The sequence below is a fragment of the Elaeis guineensis genome, chromosome 4 (genome assembly GCF_000442705.2).
Source record: "Elaeis guineensis isolate ETL-2024a chromosome 4, EG11, whole genome shotgun sequence".
Lineage (NCBI taxonomy): Eukaryota > Viridiplantae > Streptophyta > Magnoliopsida > Arecales > Arecaceae > Elaeis > Elaeis guineensis.
The window spans coordinates 136,308,083-136,328,248 of NC_025996.2; the positions used below are offsets into that span (position 1 = coordinate 136,308,083).

The window sequence follows — 20,166 nt, forward strand, 5'->3', positions numbered from 1 at the left end:
AGGCTTTCGAATAACATTATTTTTATCTTCAACTTGATGAATTTACAATTTTGGCCTTCTTTAAGCATCTTTATCAATTCAAATTCTTGAATTTTTTGAAATACACACTTAAGCTTCCCCAAAAATAAAAATTATTGTACTCCTCTAAAATATTTTATGGTCATCAAAATCAATTTTTGAGATAACAATCTTCTCTTTTTTGATAATGACAAAATATTTGAATATAAACAAAATGAAGCATATAAAATATTAGAGTAAAGTAGTGCCATTTAAAATGAATGAGCTTGAGATTAAGATATATACCTATGTATTCAATTAATGCATCTCTTCAAGGCATTAACTTTTATTAAACAATTTTTTTTAGAAGAGGAGTTAGAGGCTACGGTTCTAACACATGATGCAGAAATTTTAAAATTTGATATAGTTACATGCATTGCATACATTTCTGCTTATACAATATAATACTAATTTATACCACTTCCTCTTTTTGACATCATCAATATAGGTAAAAAAATTTACATTCTTAATTAGAAACTACTCCCCTTATTTATTTAAATATAATGAATCTGTCGCATAAATAAAAAAAAATATAATAAAATGTATCAAATAAGATACACAAAAGATCATGCCAACAAAAGTCACATTTGGCATTTACTACATAATGTAAGCCAAAATACCACATGAGTTCACATCAATAAGAGATATAGAAGTTCGACAGAGTATATCAATCATAATAAGTTTACAGATAAGTATATAATGTCAGCCCAATATATCAATACATACTAAAAAATCAAGATCTATAATTTCATCCAATAAAATAGAATATTAAAATATACATCAAGATAGTATAAAATATAGTATCTATATCTAAATTTATAAATAATCCATAATAACTAAACATAATGTATTTCAATTAACTTGCCAATATGAATCATGAAGTGACAAAATAAACATATATGAATAGACACTTCATTAAAATTTTAATTTATCTAAATTCAGATTTTAGACATTTGATACTAAATTTCAACGTATACATATGCTTATTTCAAGCAATATACTCGTCATACATCTTCTTCTCCTTTTTGGCAGCAATAAAATCAAATAAAGACTCAAATCTAAAGATATTTAATTTTTAAAATTTGATTTGAGTTCTCTCCTTTTCAAATTAAACTCGAGTTTAACTTTCAAATTCATAATAAGACTTTCCCCTTTTAAAAAAATAAGGATTGAGAGTGAAGAAAATGAAACTACTTTTCTTCCTAAATTTAAATCAAATTTGGCTAGTTTCAAAAAATGTGTTTCATTTTGTGTAATATTAAATTTTATACAAACTCAATAACACTACTCTCTTTTTTCAAAAGTATATAGATTCAAAAATACTTCTTAAATTCATTATCAGAAAGCTAAAAGCCGACTTCATTAGGAGGATGATCTTATCAAAGAGTTATCCTCATTAAGAAGCTGAAAGCCGACCTCACCAGAAGGTCAAGCTCATCAGAGAAGGGTCGACCTCATCAGAAGGTCGAGATCATCAAAAATTCGATCTCTGAATTGATAAAATTCTGAGAAATCAAAATGGAGATAAGATCTCTCCAAATCCGATCTCAAAATCGATAGAGTCCTAAGAGGATAAAATAGAGATAAGATCTCTCCAAATTTAATCTCCAAATCAATAATGCCTCGAGAGGCCCAAATGAAGATAAGATCTCTTCGAATCTGATCTTCGAATCAGTAAAGCTCCAAAAGACCCAAATGGAGATAAGATATCCCTAAATTCAATCTTCAGATTAGTAGAGCCCCAAAGGATATGGAGATAGGATCTCCTCATCAAAGTCTAATCTCCAGATTGGCAGAGCTTCGAAGGGCATGGAGATAAGGTCTCCTCATTAAAGTTCGATCTCTAGATCGGTAGAGCCCCAAAGGGCATGAAGATAAGATCTTCGGATCGAAATTCTATTAAATACCAATCTAAAGATCAAAATTATCTTGAAAATATCGATCTGAAAATCGAGATTATCTTTCAATTATATAAAATATCGATCTGAAGATCGAAGTTATCTTTCAGTTGTATAAACTACTGATATGAAAGCATTCAGTTTTATCAAATATTGATCTGAAGATTAAAGTTATCTCTCAATTCTATAAAATACCAATTTGTAGGTTGAGATTATCATTAAGTTCTATCAAATATCGACTTAAAGGCTGAAATTATTTTAAAAATATCGATCTAAAGATCGAGATTATCTTCAGCTCTATAAAATATCGATCTAAAGGTTGAGCTTATCTTAAATTTCTATTATATACCGATCTGAAGGTCGAAGCTATCTTGAAAATATTGATCTAAAGATCAAAGTTATTTTGAAAAAATCAATTTGAAGGTCAAGGTTATCTTTTAATTTTATAAAATACTGATCTGAAGATCGAGATTATCATTCAGTTCTATAAAATATCGATCTGAAAGTCATGGTTGTCATTCAGTTCTATTAAATATCAATCTGAAGATCGAGATTATCATTCAGTTCTATCAAATATCGATCTAAAGGTCGAGATTATCTTTCAGTTCTATAAAATACTGATCTGAAGGTCATAGTTATCATTCAGTTCTATCAAAAATCGATCTGAAGGTCGAGATTATCATTCAATTCTATCAAAAACCGATCTGAAGGTCGAGATTATCATTCAATTCTATCAAATATCAATTTGAAGGTCGAGGTTATCTTTCAGTTTTATAAAATATCGATCTGAGGGTTGAGGTTATCTTTCAGTTCTATAAAATATCGATATGAGGATCGAGATTATCTTTCAATTCTATAAAATATTGATTTGAAGGTCATGATTATCATTCAGTTCTATTAAATGCCGATCTAAAAGTCGAAATTATCATTCAGTTCTATCAAATACCGACTTGAAGATCAAAGTTATCATTTAGTTTTATCAAATATCGACTTGAAGATCAAGATTATCTTTCAGTTCTATAAAATATCAATCTGAGGATCAAGATTATCTTTTAGTTCTATAAAATATCGATATAAGGATCGATATTATCTTTTAGTTCTATAAAATATCAATCTAAAGGTAATGATTATCATTCAGTTCTATCAAATACCGATCTAAAGGTCGAGATTATCATTCAGTTCTATCAAATATCGATCTAAAGATCGAGGTTATCTTTTAGTTTTATAAAATATCGATCTGAAGGTCGAGGTTCTCTTTCAGTTCAATCAAATACTGATCTAAAGATCGAGATTATTTTGGATTTCTATCAAATACTGACCTTAAGACCAAGGTTATATTTTAGCTCACATAAATGCCAACCTCACCATCAAGGTTATTTTTTCAGCTCTACAAAATATCGACCTTTGAGTCAAAGTTATACCGACCTCAGGATTGAGGTTATATTGTAAACTATCGATCTCTCTATACTCAAATTTTTAAAAATCTTTGAAAGTATTATCAATAAAAAAAAATACTATGATGAGCATATTCTTGCACATTATCTTTCGATCTATGAAAATCTAATTTTCAAATTGATAGAGCACTAAAGGGCATAAATGGAGACAGAGCATTTGCTAGGTGGTATTGGACCTTCAAGTGGATACATTACTGAGAAGGCAAGCACACAACATAGTTTAGAAGTTGATATGGTAGCTTCCATGGATCTCCCAAGGTGATGGATTGATGAGAAACCACTCTTTTTGTAGAGAGCCATTGAGATTTTCTCTATGCTATTGATGCTCTCTACTTTCTTATGTAGATATTGATCAAATTGTTCCTTGAACTTTGCATTTTGCTGCTATGTCTACATATTGTATTATTGAAGATCTATGTCATAAAAAATAGTGATCTAGCTACATATTGATGTAGTTATGTACTACCGAGTATTTGAATTTATCCATGAAGTATTTGGAGACATGTACTTTATATATTAAATATGCCGCTTGAACCGAAGACTTCTTTTACTCCTCCTTGAGATGGTCTTGAGATTCAGGATTAGATCTTGAAACTTTTTCAAGATCATACAGCGGAAGACTAAAATAAATCAAAATTTATTTTCTAAGATCAGAAAATCCCTAGATCTAAGATCCTATTACATGATTATTACATAGCATTAAATCAAAAATTAAAATATATATAAATATAGTATGAACTACATGTTGATCATATCAACATATTTCTATACTAGCTACATCTAATGTATGTATTAAATAATAGATCAGATCTATTACCTTGCAAGTTAGATGCTCTAACCTTGCTGATCCGGGCTTAAGGATGATGTTGCAAGCCGCACACGCGTCCGGCCTCTAGGAGTCGTCCACACGAGCCCACGAATCTCGATCAGAAGTCCTGCTTCAGGAAATCAGCACAGTATGCTAGTACTGCGCTGATCCTTCTTTGATGGTTGATCAGGTGCCTCCTTCTTTTTGATTTGGACTCTTCCAAAGATGAAAAGTAGAAGGAGGAGTTTCAGATCTGAGACGCTCTCAGAAAACTCAAGATGGAAGGAGGAAAGATATGAAAATAAAAACTCTAGAAGAAGACCCTCTTCTTCTTCACGTTTTTCTCTCTAGACACCCAAACTTGTGTCTTTTATATCTCCACGACCCAAAGGTATTTCTCTCTGATTTTTGGATGGAAGAAAGGCCTCTCAAAAAACTATCTCCCCTTAAAATTTCACGAAGAAACTCATCTTATATAGAGAGATATGATAGAGTCCTTGTCTAGGTCAAACACCTAGTCAAGGCTTATCCAAACATGGCAAGTAAAGGGACGCCCAACTCTTGAGCACCTCCTTCATATTTTTGTGGATGGATCAACAGAAAAGGGTGCACAATATAAACCCTAAAATCCACAAAAATTCCAAAATAAATTTGGATAAATTCGGTGCAAAATTGAAAGAGTTTTGGATTTCTAAAACTCTATCTCATAGAATTCGAAATCCAAACTTATTCCTTTTAGATTTGATCCAAATCACCTTCCATGTAAGAAAGAAGAGAGGAGACCTTTTGTGAATGTGGGAGAGATCTGGGAGAGGGCTTTTGTCGCACAAAATAAGTGGAGATTGGCGTTGAATAAGAGAGAGGGCGTGGAGAAGGTTTATGTGGCGCAAGGTAGAATCCTAGTCCTACTAGGATTCTGTCTCATAACTTGTTTTAATTTGGTTTCTCAAACTAAATCAAATCAAAATTAGATCAACCCAATTAAAATAGGTCTTAACCCAATTAAGAACCTAATTTAATCAGATTTAAATTAGATTTAAATCTGATTTAATTTTCTAATCAAATTAGAAATTAGATTGACCCAAGTCCTAGTTGAACTAGGACTAGTCTTTCCTTGCACTTGGCTTATCCAATAAACCAATTGGACTTGATCCAATCAAGCCCAAACCAAATCTAATTAAATCATATTTAATTATACTTAATCTCAGCCCATTGGATTAATCAAATTAAGCCAATTAGCAATCAAATTGCTAATCGATCCTCCTGCAACACTTGCACTGGGTTAAATGTCAATCGTATTGATTATTTAACCCTATAATGATTCTTAATCGTTGATCAACCATCCGATCGGATCATAAACTCTAATGTGTGTGACCTCATAAGTCCGAACCTAAGCCGGTAGCATAGAAATAAATTTCTATACCAATCGAAGTGACCATCTAGCAATGGTACCCGACGTCCGAATAGGTCGAATGTGTAGAACAACATCCTTAGAACCCATGCGGATATAGTTTTCATATAATTCATCTCCTTGACTAAAATGATCATAGGACACCCCAGAGCTCAACTGTCAACTCTGATCAGGTTGTCCACATTGTATTTCAAAATATCAAATCCATCTGATGGATTACCCTGGCCAAGGTTTTGCTAAATTGAAATACAGCGACTCATTCTTCTCCAACTCTTGGAGTGGTCAATCCCATCTCGATCACACTCTGACTTCGCAAGTACTTGACTGTGCCCAGAAGCCTTCCGTCCCTGAATTAAAAATTCAGTTAGTCTAGTACCAAAGCACAGTGAGTTGCTTGCAAGTCAATGAGGCGATCTCAAGTCTAAGGGACATTTATACCTATATCTCATCAGAGACATTCTCGACAGCAGAATGCTCTGGAGTTGGTCACGTTCAATGACGATGTACCCTTACATCTCACCTGTATGCCATACCAGTGTCTCCACACTCCTTGGTTAAGAGGACAACCAACCCATATGGCCTACAGTGACCTATGCTTGATAGAAGCTGTCGTCCTTATTAACAGCCTATCATTTGGTCGTGAACAGTTTTAAGGACTAATCGATAAATCCTCTCTTTATCGAACTTAAATAGTCTTAAGGACTTCATCATAACAACGGAGTTCATTAGAAGATGAAAGCTTATGATGAAAATGCCAAATATATTTTATTTATTAACAAATCAATTACAATACTTGGTTGCTCAACCGTCAACAGCTTGACGATTAGCTTTTTGGGACACATTTTCCAACAGTACTTTATATATTAAATATGCCGCTTGAACCGAAGACTTCTTTTACTCCTCCTTGAGATGGTCTTGAGATTCATTACGTGGCACCTCTTGCTCATTATGTTCAGATTGCTCTTCAATCAACACCATCTCCTCATAAGTGATCTTCCTTGAATTTGGCTGATTAATAGGCACCTGTTGTGCCTTTGATGAATCCATGGATCCCCTCCTTGAGGAAAAGTCAGCCCCTCCACTGTCATGGTTCATTCTTGTTGCAGTGAACCTTCACAATAGTACAAAGCTTTATTAATTTTCTACTTCTATGACTTGTAAGTGCTCAATACTTTTCATTGCTTCTAGAGTTCTTAGTACTTGTTGCAGACTAATTGCATGTTTGGTCGTATTTCTACAGGATAGTTTTGGTTACATTGATTAAAAGGTCAAATGTAGACCATTTGAAAGCACGAATGGCATAGAACAAATAAAATATATCTAAATAATACTCTTAAATAATTTATTAGTTACATATATATACCCTTGCAGATATGACTTACCACATCTTTACCTTTAGAAATTCACTATTTACACATATATCATCGAATCTTTCTATTTTTGCAAGAATACCCATCACGTAAGATTTGATTGATGGTACTAATAGATAGCAGTTTTAAGTATAAGACAAAATTTATTATCCTAAAATGTTATCAAAAAAAAAATCTTTATAATATAAACTAAATGTTAAATTTTAAGAATATTAGTGCAAAAGGGCAATGATGCCTTTTAGATTTAAAATGATAATTTTAATACTATTAGTCAAAAATCTAATAGGAGATGTATCAATGAAAAAATAAGATGATCTGAGAGCTATATATGAAAATAGTGATTTTTGGAGGGTAAATATATAATAAGTCATATTTATAGGATAATATATGTAAAAAGCCTAAGTATAAAACTTCTAAAACTATAGAATGCTACAATTAAAGGGATATATCTCATGGTTGATATAAAACAACAAGTTTCCATTCTTTAAAGAAAAAACCATCCACTAATTCATGCACCTAACTTTTCAATCCATAGCACTATTTGCCTCTCCATAAATATGTTTAACTTCAAAAGATTATAAGGCAATCATCATTTTCTAACAATCCTGTAAAAATGGATGAGAACCAATCTTAAAAGGTTCGGATCCTAACAACTATTTAACAATTGCTAAAGAACCTTCTTCAAAAATAATAGGGAGTTGCCTTCAAACTTCTTGAAGCACATGATATATCTTCCCATACAATACAAAGTTCTGCTATCGGTACTGTGGTATCAACCAAACAACCATCCACTACCACAACCAAAACTCCACTAGAGCTTCTACTAAAACTCCACTAGAGCTCGTTATAACAAAGCTAGGTCCACCTAAATCAGCTATGTGCAGCACATTATTATTAAAATTAACCTAGAGGAAACCAAGGGGTGATAGCATCCAAGTAAAATAAATTCTCCGAGAAGATGCAAAACCTATAGAGAAACAAAGCCACAAAATATTTCCTAGCTATCAAAGTGTCTTTTAAGATATTAACATTAATGTATTCCTATGCTTGTTTTGAGCTCGAACTATAACTAATATGAGATTCTGAACAATTTTTATGAAAAATCCAATTATTTCTTGCATACCAAATTTGCTATGTGATATAAGACATCAGAATAGCCTTTTGATCTCTTATTTTCTTTACCAATTCTCTCTTTAATATTCTAGAGAAAATCATCTAAAGAAAGAGCAAGAATAGTTGAAGAATTAGAAATCAAAGCCAATCCCCAAATCTGTGTCGCCATTATGCAAGGCAAGATAATATTAGCAGTGGATTCCTCTAAGTCATGACAAAGGTCATGACAAAGATGATTCCATGCTAGTTTCTACATAAATAAGGCAATGCTGGGATGAACTTAAAAAGTCCTTCAGATCCAACCAGTACTTCTATTTGATAGTTCTTCAAGTCTAAAATACTTATAAAAATGTCCAACTCTAATCAATAATCTAGTCGAACGACCCCATCACAACCATCAGCAATATCTCCACTAGGGAGAGGAATAGACAGAATTCTTTAAGCCAAAGTCTTAGAAAAATACTGGTATATCATCGGGGCATTCCAATCATTCACATCAAGCATCATAAAGTTATGCATCCTAAGGAAGAGAAATAGACAATATCAACCAAAGTAGGCCAGTGTCCAATGGTATAGATGACATCCAAAGGTTTTGAATCATGTCGATAGATGACTTATTGTTCACAATCCACCTAAGAGTAGATAATATTAAGAGAGCAAAAGAACACACAGGGGATGCTTGGTTTGCGGCTGGAATCGAAATCGAAATTGAAATCGGAATGGATTGGAATGAGCAGTGAAATGACCAAATTCTCCGAAGCATTTGGTTTATGACTAGAATCAAAATCGAAATTAGAATGAAAATTTGAATCCAAAGGGAAGAATAAAGATAGAGTTTTAGGTAGATTAAGCTATTCACATTCCATCCCGAAATCAGAATCAGAATGTGAATCCCTCCAACCAAGTGGTTGGAATGTGAGTCATCCATTTCGATTCCTATTACAGACCTCAAATCCCTCTAACCAAGTACCCCCACAATTTCTTCCAAAGAAGCGAACTATTTTATTAATATGCCAGGGAAGATGTAGCAAACCACTCACCATACTTTTCCCTCCTAAATGACACCCATTTCCTCTCGTGGATCGATATAAATTTTATAATATGTTTGGCTGTCAAAGTATTAAAGAATGAATTTCCAAACCCTTTTATCAAATGAACTAACAAACATAATTTCCAAAAAAGCAGATGTACTATTGTTTTTTGTTCATGCATTAGCAAAAAGATGGTTTCTACCAAAAAAAGAAAAAGATAATCAACAAACGAAATATACTTCTCCATATTGGTTTAACCTTGCAAGGTACCATACCATTGCAAATTTAGATCCTTGGTGTCATGGTCTTGAAAATTAAGAATAATTTTTTTATAATAAAAAATAAAATATGTAATGTTCACAGTTAGATCCACCGGCATTGGAGACATCCGAACCAAGAACCTGAAAGATAATTAGGTGGTGGATCTATTGGACCCACCACTTCCCACTTAGCGATCACCATCGGCTATTAGTCTTGAAAATAAAAAGATCATTAATTTCATCAAGCATCATCTATAAGTAGCACGAGACACTTGATGTCGATGTCACGCCATGAAATTGATTCGTTCCTCGACCTCGAGCTCCGTTTTAAGCCCCCACTATTGATACATCAATGCCTCTCTCTTTGGGGTTTCTCCCCCTAACTTGATCTCCTTTCCTAATGGCCACCGCATTCTCCTGCTTCTCCACCTTTTCTATCCTCTTCTTCTTCTTCTTGTACTTCTTGATCTGCGATGTTGATGCTGCAGCTACCCTGGGCTTCACCTTCCACCACAGCTTCTCCGACTAGGTTTGTCGGTGGGTGGAATGCAGGGCCAAGAACCTCCCCGACAGGTGGCTAGAAAAGGGGACCGCTGAGTATTACGCCATCCTCGCTGGCCATGATCGTGGCCACACCCTCTTTGGTGCGGTACTGGCACTAACCTTCTTTGACGGCAATGCCACCCTCCGGATCAGCTTGCTAAGCTTGTAAGATCTCACCCTTGGTTCGTCTTTTACTCGATTATTTTGACTTACACAATAATTTCACTCCAATTTAAGACTTGGATATATCTTTCTTCAAGTTTCAATCCTAATTGAAACTTATTTATAATAAAATGAAAGAATAGAATAAATAATATAATAAAAAGCTCCTAAAAAAATAAATAAAAGGCTGATGAAACTTTAGAAGATCATGTTGAGGAAGCTTGACAATCAATGTACTAAAGACCACTTAAATATTTTAAGAAAATGATGGTTGGAAGCTTTATCTTTTTTTGAATGCTCACTAAATACACTTTAGTTGTCTCTTTATTTTTTTCTTCTCATAGATCTTCTCTTTATTTGGTAGTCTTTAAAACCACTTAAAATGTCTAAATGACTATTTCTAGCTGTTGGAATAATTCTGTGCACTTCCTAAAACTTTTGCAGAACTAGTCTTAGAACTATCAATTGCAGTCGAGTCTGACTCGAGACTAAGTAGAGGTCGACTTGAAATAATTTTGAGTTGACTCAATAGATGTAGGGGTTGACTCGATGTCTGATTTATAGAATATGATTCTCTATTTTTTTTAGGAAATCGACTCGAGGTCAAGTAGGAGTCGATTCAAGGCTAGTGCTAAAGAATCTACTCTCTGTCTATCGAGAGAGTCAACTCACAAAAAGTAGGAGTCAACTCTTAAACTGTGTCACTTCATAATTATATGCCAAAGTCAACTTTTTGAAGCTTGGAGTCAGTTTTTGACCTCTTCTATTTGATTTTTTTATGATGTGACTTCTTCTATTCTACTCTCTTTGGCTTCATAGCTTGACATTCAAAAAATGCTTCTAAGTGATTTTAGTTTTTTGAAACATTCTTTACATGAACTTCAACAACACATTAGTACAAAAATAAATACTCAAATATTTTGTATTTATCAAAATCAGTTCTTAGATAAATACACATTATTAGTTCTTATAAGAATAAAATTTAATTGGGCCTACAAAATTGTGATGAAATATTTGCTTGAAATTTAAGTTTGGATGATCAAGGTAGTGCCACAGAGAAGTGCGCACACGCGCGCGCGTGTGTGTATATAATATATATATGTATGTATATTTGTGAACAAACAAAGTTACAAGTGGAGCAACATACTTTCTAGTATGTTTAAAGTTTCAAAGCTTAGCAATAAAACCATCACCTGTGCTTGCCAGAAAGAACTTCCATCAATTGAGATTTTTTAAAACTAAACTTCCTACTATTTGGATGCAGGTGTGGGCCTAAGCCTCTTGCTTATTATCACTGAAAGTTTGAAGTTATACTAGCTTTCCAACAAAAGAAAACTAATCAAGATGAAAGCCAAGTTCTTTCAACAAAATGTAGGCTTGTTTCTGCAACAATAAATCTTAAGTCAAGATTCTAATGCAACATTGAAGATCTTTAGTATAGAGAAACTAGAAAAGGCAACTACCGACTTCAACGAGAGGCAGATCCTCGATCGTGGTGGATATGGTACTGTATACAAGGATATTTTGCCAAGTCAAGATGTTGCGGCCATCAAAAAGTCCAAATTAGTTGATGAGAACCAAATTGAGCAATGCATCAATGAGATCATCATTCTTTCTCACATCACTCATAGGAATGTTGCAAGACTCTTGGGCTACCATTTAGAGATCCAAGTTCCGTTGCTTGTGTATGAGTTCATATCCAATGGAACCCTCTTCCATCATATCCATAGTCAAAGTCATGATTTCTTGATGCCATTGGAAGTTCATCTAAAGATAGCTGCGGAAACTGCTAGAGTGCTAGCATATTTGAACTCAATTGCTTTGGTACCAATCATTTACAAAGATATCAAGTCTACAAATATACTATTAGATGATATTTATACAGCTAAAGTATTGGACTCTGGAGCTTCAATGTCAGTCCCATATGATCAAGTGGACACATTGCGAAGGCAAGCAGACAATATAGTTTAGAAGGTGATATATTAGCTTCCGTATATGGATCTTGCACGGTGATGGATTTATGAGAAACCGCTCTTTTTGTAGAGAGCTGTTGAGATATTGTCTATGCTATTGATGCTTCCTACTTCCTTAAGCAAATATTGATCAAATTATTCATTTGAACTTTTGTATTTTGTTGCTATCTCTACATGTTGTACTAAAGATCTATGTGATAGAAACTAGTGATCTAGCTACAGATTGAATTTATTCATGCAACATTTGATGATGTACTATATTAAACGTAATGGTTGAACCCAAGACATCTTTTACTCCTCCTTGACATAGTCTTGAGATTCATTGCCTCGTTCCTCTTGCTCACAATGTTTAGGTTGCTCTTCAAACATCACCATCTCCTCATAAATGATCTTCCTTGAATTTAGTTGATTAACAGGCCCCTCCAGTGCCTTGATGAACCCATGGCTCCCCTCATTGGAGACAAAGTCAGCCTCTCTACTGTCATGTCTTATTGTTGTTGAAGCAAACCTTCACAATAGTACAAAGCTTGATTTCTTATTTGTATGAGTTGTAAAAGCTCGATACTTTTGGTTGCTTCTGAAGTTCTTTGTGCTTGTTCAAAACTACTTACATATTTGCTCATACTTTTAGAGGATAGTTTTGGTTACATTGATTGAAGGGTCAAATATAGACCATTTGAAAGCATGAATGCAATAGAACAAATAAAATATATCAAAGTAATACATTTAAATAATTTATTATTTTATATATATACCCTTGCATATATGACTTACCACCTATTTACCTTTCAAAATTCACTATTTACACATATATCCTTGAATCTTTCTATTTTTACCAGAATATTCATCTTGTAAGATTTGATTGATGGTATCAATAGAAAGCTGCTTTAAGTATAAAACAAATTTATTATCCTAAAATGTTATCAGAAAAATAAATCTTTACAATATAAACAAAATGTTAAATTTTAAGAGTCTTAATGCAGAAGGGCAATAATGCCTTTTAGATTTAAAATGATAATTTCAATACTATTAGTCAAAAATCTGATAGGAGATGTATCAATGGAAACACAATATGATCTGAGAGCTATATATGCAAATAGTGATCTTAGGAGAGTAAATATATAATAAGTCATATTTATGCGATAATATATGTAAAAGGCTTAATTATAAAACTTCTAAAAATATGGATTACTATAATTAATAGGATAGAACTCATGGTTGATATAAAACAACAAGTTTTCATTCTTTTAAGGAAAAAAATATCCACTAATTCATGCATCCAACTTTTCACTCTGCAGCACTATTTACCTCTCTATAAACATGTTTAACTTCAAAAGATTGTAAAGCTAACCTCATTTTCTAACAATTCTATAAAAGTAGATAAAAACCAATTTTAAAAGGTATGGATCCCAATAATTATTTACTAATTACCAAAGAATTTCTTTCAAAAATTGTTGCCCAGCTATGCAACCCAAGAGGAGGGGTGAATTAACTTGTTAAAAAATTTTAAGTGAAAAGTAAACCACAAAAATATGTTAAAAGTGTGAAAGTGCAATGTGCAGTGACAATAACAAACAATGTAATAAATAATGAAACTAGCAAGTAAGTGAATGACATAAGAATACAAGAGTAAACAAGTCATCATAAATAAAGAGGATTTATAGTAGTTTGGTACCAATTTTGCATCTACATCCACTCTCCAAACTCCTATTTGAGAATTTCAATCCAATAATCATATACAATGATTACAATATCGGATCCTACTGACCCTAGCTTTTCAAGCTAGATACTTATTTTTCAGATATAAACCAACCCAATATACTCCGATTTAAGGTTCGGATCAACCTTTTTCAAGTTTTAAAATCTCTCCAAAATTTATATACAAAACAGCAAGCAAGAACAAAAAATATAACAATGTAAATTAGATTTAGCTCCTTAATAAGCACAATGAAACTTTAAAATATACTTTATTTAATGTAGTAGAAGCCTTTAAAAACACTCTCAGATGGAATGAAAAGTTGAATCTCCTTTTGAGAGGTAGTTCAACTTCAAATGAATGCTTCTTTGTCTTGGAGATGAATTTTTTTTTCAATCTTTTTTTTTTTATTTTTCTTGTTTTTTCTCTCCTTTTGAATGCCTTTACCTTTAATCAGTGCTGAAAAAAATTTAGTAGCTATTTAAAACTATTGGAGAATGATCATGAAGCATTAAATATGTTAAAAGCGGCCTAAAAATCTAATCATTATGCACATTTTTATGTCTGGTGTGGACCCATGGGTCGTCCTCTAAGAAAAAGGTCGTCCCTTTTTGCCCAAAAAAGATTTTTTTCATTTTTTAATTTTTAAAACTTTCAAAATTGCTTTCAAATGATCCGAAGTCATCTTGAATATACTTGAGGCTTTCGAATAATATTATTTTTATCTTCAACTTGATGAATTTATAATTTTGGCCTTCTCTAAGCATCTTTATCAATTCAAATTCTTGAATTTTTTGAAATACACACTTAAGCTTCTCCAAAAGATAAAAATTATTGTACTTCTCTAAAATATTTTATGGTCATCAAAATCAATTTTTGAGATAACAATCTTCTCTTTTTTGATAATGACAAAATATTTGAGTATAAGCAAAATGAAGCATATAAAATATTAGAGTAAAGTAGTGCCATTTAAAATGAATGAGCTTGAGATTAAGATATATACCTATGTATTCAATTAATGCATCTCTTCAAGGCATTAACTTTTATTAAACAATTTTTTTTAGAAGAGGAGTTAGGGGCTACGGTTCTAACACATGATGCAGAAATTTTCAAATTTGATATAGTTACATGCATTGCATACATTTCTGCTTATACAATATAATACTAATTTATACCACTCCCCCTTTTTGACATCATCAATATAGGTAAAAAAATTTACATTCTTAATTAGAAACTACTCCCCATATTTATTTAAATATAATGAATCTGCCACATAAATAACAAAAAAATATATAATAAAATGTATCAAATAAGATACACAGAAGATCATGCCAACAATAGTCACATTTGGCATTTACTACATAATGTAAGCCAAAATACCACATGAGTTCACATCAATAAGAGATATAGAAGTTCGATAGAGTATATCAATCATAATAAGTTTACAGATAAGTATATAATGTCAGCCTAATATATCAATACATACTAAAAAATCAATATCTATAATTTCATCCAATAAAATAGAATATTAAAAGATACATCAAGATAGTATAAAATATAGTATCTATATCTAAATTTATAAATAATCCATAATAACTAAACATAATGTATTTCAATTAACTTGCCAATATGAATCATGAAGTGACAAAATAAACATATATGAATAGACACTTCATTAAAATTTTAATTTATCTAAATTCAGATTTTAGACATTTGATACTAAATTTCAACGTATACATATGCTCATTTCAAGCAATATACTCGTCATACATCTTCTTCTCCTTTTTGGTAGCAATAAAATCAAATAAAGACTCAAATCTAAAGATATTTAATTTTTAAAATTTGATTTGAGTTCTCTCCTTTTCAAATTAAACTCGAGTTTAACTTTCAAATTCATAATAAGACTTCCTCCTTTTAAAAAAATAAGGATTGAGAGTGAAGAAAATGAAACTACTTTTCTTCCTAAATTTAAATCAAATTTGGCTAGTTTCAGAAAATGTGTTTCATTTTGTGTAATATTAAATTTTATACAAACTCAATAACACTATTCTCTTTTCTCAAAAGTATATAGTTTCAAAAATACTTCTCAAATTCATTATCAGAAAGCTAAAAGCCGACTTCATCTGGAGGACGAGCTTATCAAAGAGTTATCCTCATTAAGAAGCTAAAAGCCGACCTCACTAGAAGGTCAAGCTCATCAGAGAAGGGTCGACCTCATCAGAAGGTCGAGATCATCAAAAATTCGATCTCTGAATGGATAAAATTTTGAGAAACCAAAATGGAGATAAGATCTCTCCAAATCCGATCTCAAAATTGATAGAGTCCTGAGAGGCTAAAATAGAGATAAGATCTCTCCAAATTCAATCTCCAAATCGATAATATCTCGAGAGGCTCAAATGAAGATAAGATCTCTCCGAATCTGATCTTCGAATCGAAAAAGCACCAAAAGATCCAAATGGAGATAAGATATCCCTAACTTCAATCTTCAGATTAGTAGAGCCCCGAAGGACATGGAGATAGGATCTCCTCATCAAAGTCTAATCTCCAGATTGGCAGAGCTCCGAAGGGCATAGAGATAAGGTCTCCTCATTAAAGTTCGATCTCTGGATCGGTAGAGCCCCAAAGGGCATGAAGATAAGATCTTTGGATCGAAATTCTATTAAATATTGATCTAAAGATCAAAATTATCTTAAAAATATCGATCTAAAAGTCGAGATTATCTTTCAATTCTATAAAATATCGATCTGAAGATCGAAGTTATCTTTCAGTTCTATAAACTACTGATATGAAAGTATTCAGTTTTATCAAATATCGATCTGAAGATCGAAGTTATCTCTCAATTCTATGAAATACCAATTTGAAGGTTGAGATTATCATTCAGTTCTATTAGATATCGACTTAAAGGCTGAAATTATTTTAAAAATATTGATCTAAAGATTGAGATTATCTTCAGCTCTATAAAATATCGATCTAAAGGTTGAGTCTATCTTCAGCTCTATAAAATATCAATCTAAAGGTCGAGATTATCTTAAATTTCTATCATATATCGATCTGAAAGTCGAAGCTATCTTGAAAATATCGATCTAAAGGTCAAAGTTATTTTGAAAAAATCGATTTGAAGGTCAAGGTTATCTTTTAATTTTATAAAATACTGATATGAAGATCGAGATTATCATTCAATTTTATAAAATATCGATCTAAAAGTCATAGTTGTCATTCAGTTCTATTAAATATCAATCTGAAGGTCGAGATTATCATTCAGTTCTGTCAAATATCGATCTAAAGGTCGAGATTATCTTTCAGCTCTATAAAATACCGATTTGAGGATCAAGATTATCTTTCAGTTCTATAAAATACTGATCTGAAGGTCATAGTTGTCATTCAGTTCTATCAAAAATCGATCTGAAGGTCGAGATTATCATTCAATTCTATCAAATATCAATTTGAAGGTCGAGGTTATCTTTCAGTTCTATAAAATATCGATCTGAGGGTTGATGTTATCTTTTAGTTTTATAAAATATCGATATGAGGGTCGAGATTATCTTTCAATTCTATAAAATATTGATTTGAAGGTCATGATTATCATTCAGTTCTATTAAATGTCGATCTGAAAGTCGAGATTATCATTCAGTTCTATCAAATACCGACTTGAAGATCGAAGTTATCATTTAGTTTTATCAAATATCAACCTAAAGATCAAGATTATCTTTCAATTCTATAAAATATCAATCTGAGGATCGAAGTTATCTTTTAGTTCTATAAAATACCGATATAAGGATCGATGTTATCTTTTAGTTCTATAAAATATCAATCTAAAGGTCATGATTATCATTCAGTTCTATCAAATACCGATCTGAAGGTCGAGATTATCATTCAGTTCTATCAAATATCGATCTAAAGATCGAGGTTATCTTTTAGTTTTATAAAATATCGATCTAAAGGTCGAGGTTCTCTTTCAGTTCAATCAAATACTGATCTAAAGATCGAGGTTATTTTAGATTTCTATCAAATACTGACCTCAAGATCAAGGTTATATTTTAGCTCACATAAATACCAACCTCACCATCAAGGTTATTTTTTCAGCTCTACAAAATATTGACCTTTGAGTCAAAGTTATACCGACCTCAGGATTGAGGTTATATTGTAAACTATCGATCTCTCCATACTCAAATTTTTAAAAATCTTTGAAAGTATTATCAATAAAAAAAAATACTACGATGAGCTTATTCTTGCACATTATCTTTCGATCTATGAAAATCTAATTTTTGAATTAATAGAGCACTAAAGGGCATAAATGGAGATAAAGTCTCTATAAATTCAATCTCCAAATTGGTAAAGCTCTGAGAGGCACAAATAGAGATAAGATCTTCCAAATATCGATCTATGGATCATTATTATCTTTTAGCTCATATAGATATCAAACTCAAGATCAAAATTATTTTGATATTCTATCAAATGCAAATCTTCAGATCAAAATTATCTTAGAATTTTATTATTGATCTTCGGATCAAAGTGAAATTTCATTATCGATCTTCAGACCATGATTATTTTTGAAGTTCTATTAAATATCGATCTCCACATCGAGGATATCTTTCGATCTACTCAAGATTATGAGTAGTTCACTTGAAAAACCAAATGATTCAAATTCACCACCTCGACCAAGCTGAAAACTTATTTCTTGAACTACTTATTTTGTCCAAAATAAATTTTTGAGACTCAAAAATGGAGGGCAAGTATTGTGGGGTTTATTTGACCTTAGCTCAGAAGAAAGTCTATCTGAACAAGAGATTGATCTCATAAGAAAATCGATCTGAACTAAAGACTGAGCTTATAAGGAAGCCGACCTGAATTAAAAGTTGAATTCATATAAAGCCGATTTGAATTGGAGACTAAATACTGATCTGACTCATTTCAGCTCATATAAACATCGACTTGAGCTACTTGAATTGACTTTTGATGAAGTATTATGATTAGCTCATATATATACCGATCTGATTCATCTTAGCTCATATAAATATCGATCTAACTCATTTCAGCTCATATAAATATCAACCTAAAGCAGAGTATTACATATATCTCAGACGTTCAGAGTTTTATATGATATTTGATTTTATCTTGATATTTTATAGAGATAAACTATTATATTTACGATCGTAGTCATCTTGTTAAACCCCACCATGATCTTTACAATTAAGCTACAACTGACCATAATCTCACATACAGTTGTGTTACAGCTCATCTTCAACTGACATATACAGTTAAGTATGACCTCATTTCTAGTCAATACATACAACTATGCTTTAGCTTACTTACAGTTGGCCTCTAACGGCCTAACAAACTTCTCTAATGGTCTAACAAACTCTCTAACGATCTCATCAACTTTTTTATAAATAGAGAGCCAAAAGATCCTCCAAATAAATTTTGACTCTCAAGTCCCAAGCTCAAACTAGAGGGAGACTCTGTCATTGGGACTCTAGCTCCCACAAAGTCATAAATCTTCTAATTCCATATAAATCCTCCTGCTTTCTATTTTATTTTTTCACCTCCTATTCTCGAGGCTCAAACTAACTTAAGCATCAGAGGATCAAAGATCGGAGGATCCTCATCGATTTTTGACTTATTTTGTAGGTTCTTTCGAAGAAGATTTGGATCAGATCACTACAACCACCTCATTATAGCTTCATCCAATCTTTCTGTCTGAGATTTTGAGCCTGGTAGCATGAAGAATAGTGGCAAACAATACTATTGATTTTACGACACCTATTTAGGTTTCAAATGAATATTTCTTCTGAGAAGAAAGGTTTCAAGCAAATGCAACTTGTTGTAATATATTGCTCCTAAACTTGTCAAAGGACCATTATGAAGGCTTGTCCATGAGGATTTAACCTATTATTTAGAATGTTTGGTTTGCCTATGAATGAAGCTATCTGGCAAAGTTGATCCATTATACTACAGAGAATGCAGGGGCTGGGGACACACTTTTTATCCAGGCTATAGGCATCCCCCAGGAACAACATGATTGCTTCAAAGACCTGTAAGATAAATAGGGCTTGATGTGCAAACAAGCCAAAGAAGTAGGTCCGGCAAACAAGCAAATTGTTTGCAACTTAGCATGAGTTTTGACCTGAAATTGATGATTTTGTCTTGCTTGGTTAGGAAATTACTTGAGCTAGAGCTAGGTTTAGCTTGCTTAAGTTCATCTTGAATTTGCTTGAGATCTGAATATATAAAATAATTTAGATATATTATGTGTCATTATTTTAATTATTAGCATTTATAAAATTATTATTATTTATTATTATTTATCAATATAGATCATATAGAATAGAAAGTATCCAAAAGCAAAATATAAAATAATCTGGATTATTGCTTTGCACTACATACTTTCGA

General features: G+C 32.1%; 1 protein-coding gene across 1 annotated transcript; it reads left to right on the forward strand.

Moving 5' to 3' along the window:
* Nucleotides 1–3,551: 3,551 nt before the first annotated feature.
* On the forward strand, nucleotides 3,552–12,737 carry LOC109505736 (wall-associated receptor kinase 17-like). Its single transcript, XM_073256209.1, has 4 exons — nucleotides 3,552–3,667; nucleotides 9,955–10,110; nucleotides 11,544–12,039; nucleotides 12,690–12,737. Exons 1-4 carry the CDS (start codon nucleotides 3,552–3,554, stop codon nucleotides 12,735–12,737), a joined length of 816 nt encoding a protein of 271 aa, XP_073112310.1.
* The last annotated feature ends 7,429 nt before the right edge of the window (nucleotides 12,738–20,166 follow it).